Source organism: Cariama cristata, unplaced genomic scaffold, assembly GCF_000690535.1.
Source record: "Cariama cristata isolate BGI_N322 unplaced genomic scaffold, ASM69053v1 scaffold19352, whole genome shotgun sequence".
In the NCBI taxonomy this organism is placed as follows: domain Eukaryota; kingdom Metazoa; phylum Chordata; class Aves; order Cariamiformes; family Cariamidae; genus Cariama; species Cariama cristata.
In genome coordinates, this window is record NW_009604670.1 from 13,130 (window position 1) to 31,688 (window position 18,559).

At 39.5% G+C, this 18,559-nt stretch overlaps 1 protein-coding gene across 1 annotated transcript in view; it reads left to right on the forward strand.

The window, feature by feature from the left end:
- RNF19A (ring finger protein 19A, RBR E3 ubiquitin protein ligase) overlaps positions 1-12,866 on the forward strand; it is a 20,909-nt gene extending 8,043 nt beyond the window's left edge. Inside the window, exons 3-9 of the mRNA XM_009695708.1 lie at positions 1,239-1,383; positions 1,964-2,126; positions 6,785-6,899; positions 8,969-9,130; positions 9,688-9,901; positions 11,301-11,444; positions 11,833-12,866. Coding sequence (XP_009694010.1) covers positions 1,239-1,383; positions 1,964-2,126; positions 6,785-6,899; positions 8,969-9,130; positions 9,688-9,901; positions 11,301-11,444; positions 11,833-12,523 — 1,634 coding nt within the window. The 3' untranslated portion in view covers positions 12,524-12,866. The remainder of the gene's footprint in view (positions 1-1,238; positions 1,384-1,963; positions 2,127-6,784; positions 6,900-8,968; positions 9,131-9,687; positions 9,902-11,300; positions 11,445-11,832) is intronic.
- Positions 12,867-18,559: the final 5,693 nt, after the last annotated feature.

Consider the following 18,559-nt stretch of genomic DNA (forward strand, 5'->3'; position numbering starts at 1 on the left):
CACCTTGAATGTAGTTAGAGCTGTTTTTCTCCAATCCAGCCCTAGACTTGGGAGTGTCTAATTTATTATTTGTACTGGCTTATTTTAACAAGTCACCCCATCTTGCCTTAAAAATTGGTGTCTTGCTCTAGTTTTCAAATACATTTTAAAATAAACTTTAAATAAATTAGCACACCAGCTCCTTTCTGTTCCCTTTCAGTCCCTCCCAGCATGAACAGCAGTAGCTCTGCCATAGCTGTGCCATAAGAACTTGTTCAGTTCCTGCCCTGTAAGTTGTGCAGCTGTCCCCATCTGGGAACAGCCAGTGCTCACTGTCCAGCCAGCTCAGCTGCTCACTGTCCCTGTGCACTGGAGTTGGTAGAGGTACTTTTTTCTGCTGGTTCTGCACCTCTTTGGATATTCTTTATACTAAGTACAACCCCTCTTTTCCATTTGTCCTGCCTAGTGGCACAGAGGCAGTAAACTTGGACTTCTGCACTAGGACCTGCAAGTTATTTCTGCTACTGTAAATACCTTGTCCCAAAGTGCAGATGCTAACAGTAATGTGAGGGAACGAAGATGACAACTGTGGTTGTGTCAGTATACAAGTATTTCATTGTTGCTCAATGACCCCTTGTTTGTTAATGATAGAGCTAGTCACTTAACTGCATCTTCCAGTGTTTGACTTGGGAAGAAGGAGAGCCTCCAGAATTTTCTTCTTGCTGCAATATTTTTTTCTAGGGAGTAAGTAAGTATTAAGTAGGGCTGTGAAAAAGACTCGAGGTTGGTGATACCAAAGAAGTGCACTTAAAGTGGAAGGGACGTAGATTTAAGATAAGAAGTAGTAAGTGGAGACTGAATATTCAAGTAAAAGATTCATAACAGCATGAGATGTAAAAGAGAATTATATTTAAAGAGACCATATTATCAGTCCTGTATTAACATACATATTTAATGTCCAACTCTAATATATATCGCATTAAGCTTAGAAAATCCATGAACAGAGTGTATGCATTAACTATTTAATTACTGGAATGAGATTTAATATGCCTTGTTTTAGTTTTACTCAGGCCAAGGTTTACAAATACAAATAGCTATCAAGGCATTGCCAAATCAAGATTTATAAAGAAAACACGTAATAAACTACTTCCATTTTTCAGTTAATGGTTCAATCAATTTTCCCAAATATATGTCTATATTTTGATTAAATCTGCTTGTCTAAGGAACTGATACGATCTCAATATTCATTTTTTAAACAGCTGATGACATAAAGCCATGCCCACGCTGTGCTGCTTATATCATAAAAATGAATGATGGAAGCTGCAATCATATGACTTGTGCTGTCTGTGGCTGTGAATTCTGTTGGCTATGTATGAAAGAGATCTCAGATTTACATTATTTAAGGTACACTTAAGAAAAAAAAAATAATCTATGTGATGGGTACTTTGTTTTCTGAAGTATATAGAAGTAGATTCCTGGGAGCTGTAAGTCATCTTCCTGTTGTGGTAGAGAATCACAGTTGAAGTGTCCATATCTGAAAATTAAGTTAGTTTTCAATGCATGTATTTAAATTAATGCTTTGTTATTTTTTTATTTTAAAATATTTTTCTAAGTTTCATGCATGCAGTGTGTACTTAGTACAACAAATGAAGTGTTTTAGATTAACATACCTACTATTTTTACTGTTGTCTTGATACTGCTGTATTGTCTTCATAGTAAAAATACAAAAACTCTGATTATATAAGTTACGTGTGAAGCACAGATAGGCATGTGGTAATATGCAATACACTTCTCTTTACATTACAAATTACGCTGTAAAGGCAAAAAAAAAATCTGAAGAAATCATAACTGATAATTTGGTATCCATAACATCTGTAGTTTGAACATAAGAACAATAATTTTGTAACTAGAGAACAGTTCAGTAGTGTATGTTATGTTGATTTATTTACAGTTTCTTTACAGTTTTCTTACTTCTTTCTATTAGCCCATCAGGTTGCACATTTTGGGGAAAGAAACCATGGAGCCGTAAGAAGAAAATACTGTGGCAACTAGGGACACTTGTTGGAGCTCCTGTAGGAATTGCCTTAATAGCTGGCATTGCTATTCCTGCTATGATTATTGGAATTCCTGTGTATGTGGGACGTAAGGTAAAATGTGCTGCAGCTCCTAACAAACTTCAGGTTTTGCCTTCTGCATTGTATGACTTGGGTAATATTACGTTCAGTTGGCTATCTTCACCAGCCTTTAAAAAAACAAAACAACCAAACAACCCCCCCCCAAAAACCAACCCAACTAACCCCTGAATTGTTTAAGGATATTTGTTTCAATTGTACAGGAAGGATAAGCAGTGTTTTTTAAGAATGTAGTTCCTCCTAAAACAGGCAGAACAAAACACCGAACAATTTCCAGTTTCTGCATCTTGCTGTGGAAGTTCTCACATGCTTTTTCAAAATACTCTTTTTTTTTTTTTTGGTTTCCTTTGTGTCCCTTAGAACTAAACAATATTTAGAGAAGGAAGACAGAAAGGAAATCCTTCTTATTTTTCTTAAAAACAGATAGTTACCAGTATTTTAGTATAAAATTCTGCTAGTATAGGTTTGTGCATGCACACATTTAAGCATTTATACTCAGTGGCTTGTTGATTCCCTTGGGCCAGTCCACTGTGTGGAGCAGTGTTCAGTGCAGGTAGCTAGACAGCATCTATCTTCATTTTACTGTTTGTGGGAATCAGTTAGAAAGGACCATGTTAATCAGAAGGCAGTTGATATATTTCCTCTCAAAAATATAATCGCTTTTATTATAAAGTAAAGGAAAAATTGCAAGGAAAATAAAAGATAATTACATCTCCTATTTGTAATTTAGGATAAAGTAGTGAGTTACCCAGATCTTTTGGAAAAGGGCTTTTTAAAATGATAGCTTGGTTCAGCAAGTACTAAGTGTTCAGTTACATGTCCTGGATGGCATAGTCAGAAGATTTGGTTTTCTGCTTTTGTCAGCGTGGATTCTCACAGTGACTGGGACAGACACATAAGTCTATATTTATTGGGGCGAGGGGGAATGTGTTTCTATCTCATATGAGCTGTTGCTGCTAGACAAAAAGTCCAGGGATGCAGCTTTTCCACTGTATTCTTTTTCATCTTTTTCTTTTAAGCATGTACTCCTACCTTCTGCTACAGTTGTTCTTTAACCCTTCTATTCTGTTTTGTCTTAGTCCCATACAGTCACTGGAATCTTACAAATGAAAAGAGGAAGAAGGCGGCAGTTACCTGTTTGAAATTACTATTGCTGTTCTGCTTTTCTTATTAGATTTTGAGATAGATGCCCATCACTGAGCACCTTTCATGTATTAATGGTAAAGTCTCAGAAAATTAGTCTGTGAGGGCAACCTCATGAGAATTTCCATTGTACTCCACTGCTTAATGGTCATTTTTCTGTGACTCCTGTCACATGTCTGCAGTTTTCTTCAAAAGTTCTGATGATGGAGATTCCGCAGGCTCTCCAAAGCTATTTTTCTTAATAAAATTGATTTTTCTAATATGAGTGTAAATTCTCTTCCTACACTAAATTCTTATTGCCCTATCTTCAGCTGACATAAAAAAATCCTTTTGTTTTGCAATATCCCGTTACATATGTGATGATTTTTAAGTCCACTTTCATTCTTATCTCTAAACAAACCTAGCACTTCCAGTTTGTCCTGACAAACTGTCAAGAAAACATACTGGTTTAGACCTCTGATTCTCATCTTCTCTTCTGGATTTCCTTCCAGTTGTTCATACCACCTTTGTTTTTGTCCAGTTTGAATACAGCAGTGAAGCTGAAACATTACTACTGGTGAGTTAAATGAAAGGATGATCCTGTGCATGTAACTGCCAGTTATCTCTTTCTCAACAACATGCTATTTTCATTTTGTATACATTAAAATACATGCCCTTTGCCACCGTACTGGTAATTTAGGCAACTGGTCTTTTTCCTAAGGTTAGTCTTGAACTCGTTACCATTGTGCTGCATCTTAGTCATTTCAGGCCATTTTTTCAACTTCTCAAGACTTCTTTGAGTTCTGGCATTCTTACAGTCTGGCAAGGTTGCATTGGCCTGAAATTCAACACACGCATTCTTCTTCTTTCATCTTCCAGGTTAATGAAAATGTTGAATACTCTTGGATCCAGGGCATACCTCTTGGAAAAGGTATAGGGTGAAGGGTTTCAATTTGGGCAGTAAAAAAACTAATGACAACTCAGATGTTTTCTGTCAGTTTTACATGAAGCTTATAGTAGATTAGTCCATTTTTCAGTCTGAACCATTATACCCTGTTTGAGTGTTGTAGAAGAGAATGTCAAAATTTTATTCAAGTCGGTGCATGACATCTGTTTCTCCCCATCCTCAAAGCTTGTTTTCTTGTCACAGAAGAAAATTAAATTGACGTGATTTCTACTTTTTAAAAAAAAAAATAATCATTTTGGCCTCTTTATTTCCTGCATTTGCTTTGGTGTCTACAAATTCCCGGTTTTCAGGAAATTAAAGTTCAGTTCACTGGTCTTTAATTCCCTAGCTTCTTGTTTTACACTTTTTTAAAGATTATCATTGCAGTTTAACTTTTTCCAATTTTCTGGATTTTTTTTTCAGACATCTTCTATGAATAATTTAAAAAAATTATTATTAATAGCTCTGAAATTGGGCCTGCTGAGATTTTTTTTGTATCGGCTCAAATAAGTACACTCTAACCTGCTGTTTTCCTACAGACCTTACTCCTTTGTCACCAGTCACCTGGCTCACAGTTGATCTTTAGTGACAACTGAAGGGAAAAAAATTGAACAGTCCTCCAGTTTCATCTGCTGGCTGTCTTTCTTTTTTGTTAAATAGCAAATTGATCCATTTTGGTCTTCCTCTTACTAGAAGTGTACTTGTAGAATAGTTTCTTGTTGACTTTGATGTCCCTTGCTTTTTGTCTCCTCTATTTTAACCTTTCTGGTTTTGTCCTGACACCCTCATGCTGTTCCTTTATACCCATTGATAGTAATCTGACCTACTTTCTATTTTGTTAATGCTGCTGCTGCTGCTTTGGTAAAGGACGCTGGACTGTTCTTTTACAACACTCTCTTCTGTGTTGGAAGAGTTTGTGCTTGTGCTTTGATAGAGTTTCCTTAAGGAAGTGATAGTCCTCTCTTTTTGTAGATACAAGTCTTGTACCAGTTTTCTGTGTTTATTGAAATCCCTCTTCTTCTGGCCCAGTGTTTTTATTTAGATACTCTTTACTCAGTATTTTGAAGTCTCCTATTTCATAGTCATTCCTAGCTGTGTAACCTTCTATCTTGATGTTTTCGATCAGTTTCTTCTCTGTAACCACTCCCTTCCATTGCATTTTGTTGCTTTACATTGAAGGAATCCCATAGCCTTTATAGATGTCTTTGTTGTATGTCTTTTGTTTCAGTAGTTAAAATTGCCCATAACAGTAAAATTCAGTGCCTGAGATCATCCTGCTAATTGCTCAGAGCCCTGTGAAACTTGATCTTCTTGGGTTTGTAATTCTTACACACAGATACTGTGAGAGTGTTCATGTTCAGTTTTTCCTTTTTAATCCATAAGTTTTACATTCAAGTGCTCCCTCATTCTGTGCTGTTCTTTGTACAGTGTACCTCAGAGCAAGTAAATGCATTCTCTTTATATAAAAGTGCAGTGTCTTCTCTGCCCTTTCATTGCCTGTCTTGCCTGAACAAATATGAATAATTTTATTCCAAAATGAGAACTACCCTACCAAATCTCTAATTGAAATTATAATTTAGAAAGCACAACATTTAATAAAACTTGTAGCTCAGTTTTTTTCATTCTTTTTGCAGTGGCATATTGATAGAAAAATATTGTGATTATCCTTAGTACTCTTTTGTGTTCCTCCTTAGATGTAGTGAGGATTAACTTAGCCTTATGACAACCATTAAGATAGCGACCTATTGTTCCTTTGTAATTATATCTTAACCAAGAATGATGACAGATGAAGTGCGTATCCCTGAAAAACCATGTTCCTAGAGAGTAAATGAAACACACAAAAAGTGATAAATCTCTCTAAAACAGTGATCTTTGCAGGCCTTTCAGGTTCATGTGGTCTTTGCAGCAGGTATTTTGCAGCAGTCACGTTTCAGAGTTATTGCAGACGTGAACCATCAGTAAGGGTTTTGATTAGCAGATTCCTTGGTAAATAGTAGCAGAGCTAAGACTCAGGTTTGCTAAAACGTTTCCTGTCTCAACAGCTTGTCATGAGAGGGTGCCAGAGCAATGGAGTTCTTGCTCTCCCCTCCTCCCAGGCTGTGTTTGGTGAAGGCTACCTTACTGCAAGATTTTCATGGCTCTGTTATGACAGCCTCTGTTTCCATAGATGTAATACTCTGTGAAAGTTTCACTCTGTATTGTTTAGGGGAAAGATGGCTGGAAATAAAAAGTGTCAGTTTGATCAGATGTGGTAAATTTTTGATCCTGAAAATTGTCTACTTTTCCCAACCATGTAAGCTGGAGTAGTGATTAAAGAAACAAAAAAAGCTGTTCAGTGATTTAGATCTTCTAACTTGAGGCTGAAAGAGAATGCTTAGTTGTTGGATGGGAAGAATTCTAACTTTTAAGAAGTTGTCTAAAACTAAGAAATGTATAAATTGTCTTTTCTTTGAGATAAGGAATAAATTGTGACGTAGAATGTGGTCTCTCTGGAAGAGAGCAGGGTACAGCTTCCAGACTATATATCAGTTCTTTCATCCTTGCAGCAATGTATTACTGATGATAATAATACTCTAAAAACCCTTTTTTCTTGTCTTCTCTCAAGATTCACAATCGATATGAAGGCAAAGACATTTCAAAGCACAAGCGAAACTTAGCTATAGCAGGTGGTGTAACCTTATCTGTAATCGTTTCTCCAGTTGTCGCTGCAGTAACTGTAGGTAAGCAAATATTACTATTTTGTGTATTGGTAGCACCTTGCAACCACAACTCTCTAAGCACTCATGAATAAAAAAGCTGAGATAAGTCCTCTAGTTTCCATCTGTAGGTGAAGGAACTGAGACAATGGGGAGTCTCAGGTTATACGTTTATTGGGGCAGAATGGAGAATACAATATTTCAGGAAATTCTGCATTAAAATGAAGAATTAAAAATAATTCTTATCTTGCAAATTTAAGCTTCCACATTGTCATATCTGGCTTTTAAAAGTGACCAAGAAAAAACTGTTGCCAGGGTCTATTTGTATTTGAATAACTTCATGTCAAACTTTTCCCAACACAGAAGAAAAACAGAGTCTCTTACACTTAACATTGCAGTAGTTGACAAACTATTTATTATGCTCTGGCAGTCAGTTTGAATTCTATCACATTCTTTCTTATTGGGATTGTTGAGGATAGTATTAGAGGAAAATCTGGCTGTACGTTACAAAATACTTGTCTCATCTTACCATGTAATTTCAAGATCTCTGTAAACAAGCCGTAATTTCTTTTGAAAGGAGTGGACTTGCCCAGCGCTGCCTTGCTTCTCCTTTTTTGCAGCACAGGCATCTTTACAGTTGCACAGTAAGCTGCCATGGACAACTGATTCACATTAAGACCCACCATTTAGTTTTAATCTGGATCAGTCCCCTGATCCAATTCAACGCCCACTTGTGTATGCAGTGTTCCCCCTTGTGTCAGAAGTAATACTCAAAGGAATGAGTGGCCTCAGGAAGACAGGGCCGCTTTTAGCAAGTGACAGTTTAAACTGGCCATGAAGCTGTGGCTTTAAACTGTTTGTGAGCAGTGGTGGACCACTGTGCAAATGCAGATACGCTAGCCATAAAACTGTCTCTGTCTGCATTGCGTTGTTCTCATATAGCTGTGGTGTCACATACCTGCTAAACAGGTAGTGGGACACACAGGCTCAGAGATGTGTTTATAGGCCTGCTTTACCTCATTATTTCAAGCTGTTTCTTATTCCTGACCAGAGATAAAATTTGGCTTTTTAGGGAAAGCAGTTGGGTTTTATTTTGTGGAGTTTTTGCTTTTGCCCCATTGCCATTGACCCATGGCCTCCAGTCTCAGGGCATTATATGGCTTCCAAAATAACTAACCTTGAGAATGTGGATTTCCTCCTCGAATGCTGAGGAGTTTTTAGTGAAAGGGACTTCCTATAACTGGAACCCTTCCTCTAAGTTACGCTGAGGAGCCTTTGCATTGGGTCTGCCTCTGTCCTGGCTTTTTCAGAATGTGCCAGTTTGCTGGTTTTCAGTCTACCATTTTCCTGTACCTTCTCAGTACTTCTATCAGTAAGGCCATAGAATGTTTTCATTTGTATGCCAAAGGAGTAACTTTCAGAGTCCGCTAGAAGTGGTCGGATGGATGTGTGTGTGTGTGTATATCTGTGTGTGCTTTAGCCCACAGTTGCTTTCACTGGTTTCCCTTAACTCCTGCCACCCTGCTCCACAGAATTGTTTACTTTTAAGGAAAACTTGTATCACACTGATTCAGTTAAAAAATTTTAATGATACAATAAATACAAAAGATCCCACAGTAATAATAAGTCCTATTAAATTGATAGCAAAGCCCTGTCTGACTTCAGTGGATGCAAAATCAAGCCCCTTATTTAATTAGCAGAGGTACTAACATTTTTAGTTGAGTAATATTTGAAATACAATCTCTGCTATTTCTGCTTCTCAGGTGGACTGTTATTACAGTCCCCAATGGAGCTTATATGAACCTTTAAAGTACTTTCATTTTGTTTGTAAAAGATGTTATGGACGTACCAGAAGTACTAATTCATCAAGCATTAAGCTTCTCTGCCTACCAGTGCTGATAGAGGACACTCTGCTTGCTGAAAGTACTTTTCTGTCATTTCACCTTAGTGATTTACCAATATTTCTTAATTTTGCTCCCTTCTGATTTCTTTCAAGTGTGAAATATTAAATAATCATGGAAAATGAAATAGCTTTTATGAAGGGCTCTAAAATACAAGTCACATTTAATGAAAGACTGTGCTTTCCTCTGTAGGTATTGGTGTTCCTATTATGCTGGCTTATGTGTATGGAGTTGTTCCAATTTCCCTCTGCCGAAGTGGAGGCTGTGGTGTGTCAGCAGGCAATGGAAAAGGTGTCAGGATAGAATTTGATGATGAAAATGATATAAATGTTGGTGGAACAAATGCGGCTGTAGGTAAGAAAATTGGGGGTTTCATTGGGCTTTGTGACTTACAAACAACTCACTGTTGTTCTGTGCTATAATACAACCATTAAAGCTTTTCTTGCCCATTTTAATCAAAGCCAGACTCAAGTCTTTTCCATAGGTAAAAATTTTATAATAAAATTAATGCTGCTTTTTCAGAATCCTGGTTTGTGGAAGCTGACTGGGTTTTTTTGTCTATAATAGGGGGAACTAAATGCTGATCTGATGCTTTATTTTTTAATTGCGTGGTAATATCCTTTGTGATAGGGTCTCTCTGTGTTCCTTCACTCTATGTTACCTGTCCTATCCATGGTTAACTTTTTCATATCTTAAGTATGTGATGTCAGGCATAACCATTAGAGCAACTCCGAGAAAGGGGTGTCTGTTGTTTTGTTTGGTTTTTTTTTTTACAAAGTTATCTTTTTGTGACAGTATGTTTTATAAATCCTTTTTCTCAGCATAATTTCAGGAATGGTTTCCATGGTCACATTCTGCAAACTACTAAATTCTACTTCCATAACTGACAAGCCGCCTTTATTTCTGTCTAGATACCACTTCAGTAGCAGAGGCACGTCATAACCCTAGTATAGGTGAAGGAAGCGTTGGAGGACTGACTGGCAGCTTGAGTGCAAGTGGTAGCCACATGGATAGAATAGGAGCCATTCGAGACAACCTAAGTGAAACCGCAAGCACCATGGCCCTGGCTGGGGCTAGTATAACAGGGAGTCTCTCAGGAAGTGCAATGGTTAACTGCTTTAACAGGTAAGAGACATGCTTTCTACTGTACAGTATCCTGCTCTACATGTAAGCAGAGGAAGTGGTATTACAAGGGTTTTTTTATTTTTTAAAATTGGTTCCTATTAAAAGGAACTGTCTCTGGGAGATAGACACAGTTCGTCTCTGACAAACTTGCTGATTTCCAAGAGATCGTGCCAGACAGCAATCCTCAAAGAAGAGTTTAATTTTTTTTCAGAGTGAGTGAGACCTGAGATCTTCTTCTCCTGCTTCCCAGGAGTCAGAGGGAGGCACCTCGTGTCTAGCACAGTCGTGTTCTCTGGTGCGTCTTTCCCCAAAGTCAGAGCTGCTGACTTGTTCAGTAGTCTACAAGTACCATGCTGTGCCTTCAGAACACCTTGGGGGAGTGTGGATTCAAAATGGATTTAGGCAGGAGGGGAGGCAGCTGGGCACCTGGCCTTGCTGAGGTGGCAACTGCTTGTCACTTAAGTGCTCGGTGCCTCCTGTGAATTGGGACCTTACAGTTCATTGGCTGTCCTGCACCCTGGAGAGGAAGGGAGTGTTCGGAAAGGGTTGTTAATATTTAGGGTTCAGGATAGAATTTGCTCCTTAAATTAGGTGTTAACACTGCTCATTTTCCTGAGTAATTTGGAAGTCCAGGCTATATAGAATGAGGAGTGCAGGACAGCATCAAGAGTTCCCTTATGCTGGGGCAGGTGTTTCAAGCTGTGGCTGCGAGTGAGGTATACCTATCCTCTTTAAAGAGCTGAGAGTGGAAAACAAAAAACCACTTTCAGTACACTGTCAGAACATAGATAAACAAGGCATTTGGAAAAAAGATTATAATTTGATTTCTGGCTTATCTGCTTAGCCCAACTTAAGATTGCTCAGGTTTCTATTATTCCTGTTGCAGCTGATAACAACACAATATAAAGCAGAGTACAGAACACAGCTCTTTGCCTGTTATTTGATTAGTAATAATTTTGCAGCTGGAGGAACGTGGGAACTATCATGTCTTGAACTTATGTACCCTTCTGATTGTTTTTTCCATTTTTAGAATACAGTACACTATTTGCAAAAGAATTGTAGCTAAGCCTGGAAGTTGTTTGGTAAATCTCAGGGAGGAAAGAATCTAGAACCTCTGGTTAACACGCAACATTTAGCTTTGTTGGGAAATTAATCTGGTTTTGCTTTGGGGTGTTTTGGGTTTTTTGTTTGGTTTTGATTTAAAAAAAAATAGTCATTCTTGACAGTGAGAAGAGAGAACCTGTTTCCTTAGAGTAAATATGCTCATCTGTACTGGAGTAACAAATAAAATCTACTTATTACTGAAGGGTGGAGAAACTCTACAAGGTGACATTAATTTTCAACTAGTGTGCTTTAACTGTAGTAGCAATTTATGCAACTCTTTTTGTTTCTCTCCAAGACTGGAAGTACAAGCAGATGTCCAGAAAGAACGATACAGTTTGAGTGGAGAATCTGGCACAGTTAGCTTGGGAACAGTTAGTGACAATGCCAGTACCAAAGCAATGGCAGGATCCATTCTGAACTCCTACATCCCTTTAGACAGGTAAGAGAAATGTGGTGAAAACAGAAGATGAATAAGCCTTGCTTATTAAAGATATTCTAAGCATGCCTCAGCTGTTCTACTTTAATAATTACCCTTTGAAACTGCAAATTTTGTTAAAAATTGAATTACATGTGACTGCTTACATTTTGCCAAGGTTATTTCCAAAGAGGAACACCATTGCTGTAGCTCAGTGAAGTGTTTGATCTTTCAAACTTTGTGTTTTTCTTTGAGCTGTTTATTTGGTTAAACACTTAACTTCTCTAAAACAAATTACATCTTTCTAACTTTTTTTGGTTTGTATCTTGGAAAGCAGCAAGAGTTTGTTTTGCCGAGTTAGCTGGCTTGTCTTAGATGACCACTTACACTCAGGGATTCTTTCCTGTTCTAGGGAAGGCAACAGTATGGAAGTGCAAGTGGATATTGAATCAAAGCCAGCCAAGTTCAGACACAACAGCGGAAGCAGTAGTGTTGATGATGGCAGTGCTGCAGGTCGTAGTAATGCCGGTTGTTCATCCGCCTGCTTGCCGGAAAGTAAATCTGGTGCCACCAAGTGGTCCAAAGAAACAACAGCGGGAAAAAAATGTAAAGGTAAGCTGAGAAAGAAGAGTAGCATGAAGATAAATGAGACAAGAGAGGACATGGATGCTCAGCTGTTGGAACAACAAAGCACAAACTCCAGTGAATTTGACTCTCCCTCTCTTAGCGATAGTATTCCGTCTGTAGCAGATTCTCACTCGAGTCATTTTTCTGAGTTTAGTTGCTCAGATATGGAAAGTATGAAAACTTCGTGTAGCCACGGTTCCAGCGACTATCATACTCGCTTTACCACAGTCAGTGTTCTCCCAGAGGTGGAAAATGATCGCTTGGAAAACTCTCCACAGCCAAGTGGAATCCCTGTGCCTGTTCCAACAGCCCCAAGCACTGATGTTCCACAGCTGAGTTACATTGCTGAGGAAAGCATTAATAATGGATCTTTGACAGATGTAGATTTAGGCGTTGGTGAAACACTGAAAGAAACAAACAACAACCATTCGCAACATGCTGTGGAATTAAGCACTGCTATTCAGACTGAAATTTAAGTCTATAAGTGCTGCGAAAATATATTTACCACTAAAGAACCCTGGCTGAAAGCTGGTTGAATTACATGCAACTTTCCTAAGTTTCAGGTGACCAGCAGAAGCAAGGTTTTGATACAACTGCATTTTATATATACTTGTCTGATAAGGCAAAATACTTCATATGGATCTTAGACCTGTGTGAAGAGACATGAAGGCTTTAACCAAGTGCATTACAGCAGTACAAATACGTCCATGTTTTGTATTTTTGCCACAACTTTGCTTGAAAGCATATACTTGGTGTATTTAGATACAAATTGGTAAATTCTTAATATGTTAAATGCTGAAATGAATAATATGTCCTGCACTGTTCACTTGGAAAATATGGGGTTTGGGATAAATGGGTGTTAGCTGAGCGTTAGTGACTTAAAACTGTTCTTGTGTGAACTCTGTTTAAGGGAAGCAAAAGTTCTGCGGAGACCTATACAAACATATTTCAACAGTGAATATTCGTAATGATAATTTTGTTTTATAACTGGACACACTTTATTTAGAATGCATGTAGAATGAACCGCGTATCTTCTGATGGATGTAGCCTGTGTCAGAAGCGTTTGTATGTGTGTACACTTTGAGCAAGGTTATGGCATTTTACATAATTTTGAAACAGAAGAAATTGGTACTTAATATATGGTGGAATGGAGACATCACCTGTGAAGAACAGTGGGGTTACTTATTTATTCATGCAACCCACCATGCAGCAGATAAGGCTACTATATAGTGTATAAAAACTGTAAAATAACAATCCAGTGATTTATAAGCATTGCAGAAAAAACAGATGCAGTCACCTTTCGTTAGGGGGGAAAAACAGTGCCCCACCAATTCTTGGTGCCTTCGGAAAAGACTGGGTTTGAAGTGCCTGGTCGTTTGAGGATTTTACTGTAATGTTTTCCAGAATGTCCTCTTTGGCCACCTTGGATCACAAAAGAAAATTCTAGGGAATAAAATGACTGTGGTAGATAAATGTATAATAATAATGAAGTATTAGCCTACCAAAGACTCACTCAGGCTTTAGTGGACATGACATCTCTTTGCAAGACATGCATATCTTCAGTCCCAGAATCAAAAAGTGCAGTGCAATGACTGCCCAAATGCAAAGATGGGTTCCAAATATGCTGGCTTTTTTTTTTCTTTTGCATATGGAAGATGTACAGCTGAACACAAGCTGAAGTTGGCCAAAGCGCCTGCACTGTTAACATGTTTTTGCTATGTAATTCACTAAAATGAAAAAAAAAAAAATAATTGTGAATATCAGAAACAGTTAACAATGTTCTGTCTTGTGTTTCATGTATTACCATTATGGTGCTACTGGAAGTTTGGTTGGGTAAAAAAAAAAATTGCCATGAGCTGCAGTCCTCTTCCATGACTTATCCTCACCAGTTTCAGTAATATGCTTATAACACTAGTGCCAGTTATGTTATTTGGTAATGCTTGTTACAGTATTTGTATATTTGCAATTCAGTTTTGCTCAATAATATGCGTGTAAACTGCATATCTGAAATAAATGTCTAAATACTGACTTCTAGTGGTCCTTTGTTTAGTGTGCTGATTAGCCTTATAAAAATGTGTATGTTCCCAGAAGGAGCTTTTTTTTTTTCCTTGTAAGGTGCTGACTGCTGTCATTTCTTGTTGCCTTTAAACATTTTTATTTTGTTAGGTGTGCTTTGGAAGTTGAATGCTCTGATACTTGGAAATATAAGATCTAAAGTTAGTTGCATTTTGTACAAGACTTCAACCTGATTTCTCTTCATCTTGCAGAATAGCGGTTTGAGCTGCCTCTCTGGCAGGCAGGACAGTACCTGGTTTTCTGAGAGGATGCGGTTTTGGCATAAGCAAATGACTTTTAAAACAAAATTGCACCATCTTGGTACAAGTGGAGAGGCTATGGTCAGCTTGCTGAGCTAAACTCAAACTCTACTTTCTCCCCCTAAAGTGATGCTCTTCTCAATTCGCACCATCTGTACAAAGTTCCTTCTGAAACGCTGCAGGTTGGCCAGAGTTTCTGGGTAACAACCGGTGTGTTCTGCTTGGCTGAACTGCTTGTTCATTAGGCTCGTTTTCTCACTTGCATTGTGACAGGCTTGGGAAGTAAGAAACTGAAACCGATGGGGATGCATTACAGAAGACATAGCTGGATCTGCCTCATCCCAAACCCATACGTAAGCTGTATTTATATCAGAGTGAGTAATGAGAATAACTGTTAGGCTGGGTCAACTCCAAAGCTACAATTGAAGCATTATTTATACCATTTCCAATGGCAGATGCTCGAAGGGAGAATAAGAAATAGGATGAGTGAATCACAGCGTACCCTAGAAATGGTAGCAAGGCATACGGGCAAGTTTTGCCATGTCATCAGGCACTCTGAATTGGAAGCGAATGCAAATTTCGTATTTTGTAGGGAGGTTAGTGTTAACGGTTTCTTTTTGTGCTTTGTTCCTGATTGGTTCCCCTGCCCCCATCTGAACACGTTTAAAAAATACATGTTACTGAAGAGTAAATGTATTGAATTATGATCACCGTTAACTGAACGAAGCATTTGCTGTTCATCATCTTACGATGCCAGTTTGTGAATTCTGATGTAATTTTTCAGACACATAGAAATGTCTCTGTTACAGTCATGAACTGAAGTGTTAACTGATTGTTTAGGCAGAGGCTGGTGAATGGATTAAAATGTGACTGGGTGAGCCAGTCATACTTCTGTCACTGCACATCAGTCCAACTGGTGAATGTCCTTCAAGGCCTCCTGTTTCTAAACCTCTGAGTAAGTTAAAGTTTCTGTGCAGTCGCATACGACCACCTTCAGTTAGCCATCTTAAGCTAGTAGATAGTAAGATAGTAGATATTAAGCAAATACTTAAGATAGTATTTGCTCTGTGCCATATAGCAGAAGGTAAACCTGCTCTTTTGCTTTTCTTTTCAGTTTAGTTCTGAATTTGATGTCTCATACAATAGCAATGAAGTTATTGCAGTCTCAGGCTTTAAAAATGTGTGATTCTGCTTTATCCAGTGCACCTATGAAATGACTAAAGCACATCAATTCATAGCAATGCAATCTACTGCTTACAGCAGGGAGTTGGAAGACTTACTTCTGTGAGTTTAAACCTAACTCTTAATTTCTCAGGGCCTCAGTTTTGCTGTGCAGGAAACTGGAAATATGGCTTACTCTTGTAAGTAAACTTTATCAAAGGATACTGTTATTTTCAGTCACTCTGAAATCATCTTTGATAATTTTATATGCCACATTAGGAGGTAATGTGTTGAAATAGAGATAAGCTTTTTTTCTGCTCACTTTTGGATAAGTTTTTAGCAGAAAACTTTCACTGATTCATTTTGTAACTTACATTTTTTTTATTGAGAGGTAATACTATTCGTATGTGAGGCAGTCTAAACAGTGCTAATAAGTACAATGCAGCACTGAATTTTATTGAGTCTATAAAAAAAGTAAAACATACAACACTTCCATTAATACACTAATACAGAAGATGCTTCTCATATTTGTAGATCTGCCAGTATAAGAATTCGGTAAAGCCAAGTTTTTCTTTCACTGAAGTAAACCACAGGAAAGATTAATTTTACATCTGGTCTCCCACCACGGTGGTTCTTTTTCAGAAATTTTCTTCATGGTTCCTGGCCAATTTGACTAATTTATGTCAGACTGTGAATCTCAAGAGGAAATTAATTTTAACATCTGCTATATCAGAGAATACTTGAGATAGTTACAACTTTACATAGATAAAAACTGTCACAAAAGCTTTCCTCCTGACGTCTGCATATGCTTTTTTGTAGTAAAGCATCTGGACTTGTACATCCCTTCCTTTCATTGAATCAATGTTACAGACTTTTGCATGTACGAGCTGATTACATTTTACTGATACGTAAACATTTTGTGCCTGACTTCTATCTCTTCCAGTCATTTTGATATGCAAATCCAAATTAATTTTTAAATTGTTGCCTATTTAGTAATGCCATCACTCTCATGGGTAATAATGCTTTGTAAGGATAGCCAAGCAGATGGTGGGACAGGTCCTGGCCAGGACACACTGGGTTTTTGTGTTGGGTTTTTTTTTCTTTTTCTCACATGAGCTGGAGTTCAGCGCACAGAAGCGTTGCCCTTTGGGCTGTACGTACATCAAGGGTCCTCTGCCAGAGGAACCAACTCCTGCTGCTGTGAGGGAAACCCTTGGGCTGTGCTGAAGGAGCTGCTTTGAGTAGCTGCCTCTAAACCTCCTCCTTGCATCTCTCCGATAAAACAGATTGGTTCAAATCCAACTCCTGCTGCTGTGAGGGAAACCCTTGGGCTGTGCTGAAGGAGCTGCTTTGAGTAGCTGCCTCTAAACCTCCTTGCCTCTCTCCGATAAAACAGATTGGTTCAAATTCAGGCAAAGTTACTGCTAAAACAGAATTAACACAGCAATCTATCTCATCTACTTAGAGTGAAACATGGGTATTTTAAAGTGTCCTTGAGTACTACGGGCAGCAATAGAGTTGTCTTTGAGGCTGTTAAGACCTTAGAGTTAAGACCCAACTGTAGAAAAGAGATTGCAACAGCTTTTCAGGAGTGTGTGATTTTTGTGGTAGCTTCTCTGGCCTTGGTGGGGGGCTGCTGCCTGGGCACCCTGGGGTGCAGTAACCCTCAGGCACGAGGGATACACCACAGCCATGAGAGCAGGGACGGATGCTCATCCGTGAGCGTGCCTGGCTGTGGGTTCCCTGCTCAGATCTCTGCGCTGCTCCCGACCCTCTGCTTCCAGAGCTGCCCACCTTGCCTGCTGTAGGCCCCTCTTCCTCTGCAAAATCAGACTTGTTTTTCCCTTTGTGTCACTTCTTGATCCCCTGCGTTTGGTTTTTGGTCCTCCTGGGTGATGAAGGCCCTGCTGCTGCTGGAGGCCACCTGGGCACAGGGATGTGCTGTGGGGAGGCCAGGCTGAGGGCTGCGGTTCTGCAGCTCAGTTCTGCAGCATCCCCGTTATGGCAGTCCCCACCTAGAGCAGGGAAACGCAGCGTTCAAGGTAGACAAAGTCTGTTCCTGGCTCTCTGGTGGTGTTGCAGTGGCACCTTGTTCAGCTTCACTTCTGCATGGAAAACCCAAGGTTCACCTCCCAGCTCTCATGGTGTACAAAAGCCGCAGCCTAGCGTGGCCGTCCAGCACTGAGCTGTGCGGACCCCAGCATTGGGCAGCGCTGAGCGCTGCCTCGCTGTCGGGACAAACGCAGAGCTGGCACCCCAGTGGCATGTGGGAAGCCCAGAGGGAGCGGGACTGTACAGCCGGGCAAATCTGTCCTGCTGCTCCTCAGCAGCGTTGTGTATGGCAAAGTGTCAGAGAGGGAGTGCGCTGACGAAGTTATGCAGACAGATGGACCTGTGTGCGAAGCTCCTGCGTAACACTTCTGTCCCCATCACCGGTTCCTACCCGTTTTGTTTAACTGCGTGCTCTGTGGGGCAGGCGAAGGAGGTAAAGCGCCTAGGATCACAACAGGGTAAGAGCGTCCCCTTGTCAGCCTTCACGCTGGTACCTAAAGTATGATCAAACTGCTGCACTGGGCTTCCCTTGAAATGTTCTGGGTTTGGATCAGGCAGCGGAGGGAACAGGTACCTGCCTGGTGCAAAAATCCAGCCTCTTTGCAGCAGCTGGAAGCTCAACCACAAACATGACCCTGCTCTTGCACCTTGCTCACATGCCAGGCCAGGTAACTGGGTATCTTCGAGACGTGACTGCCTCAGCACCTGCCTACACACCAGGTACCACCAGAAGTCATTCTGGTAGGCAAAGCCAGCAAGCTGACAAGACACAGCTCTCCTTTCACCAGGTCCTGGTGAGCTGGCTTGAGAAAAGGGCTATCGTTGCTTACCATCTCCGCAATAAGGACATTAAAATTCCCAACAGCCTAAATTAGAGCAGTTGGGTTTAGGCACCAGAGCAGTGCTGATGGGGTTTATGTGGCTCGAGCTACCCTTTCCTCACAGGCTGTGTGTGCTCTGAACACACCATTCTGTGTGCTGGGC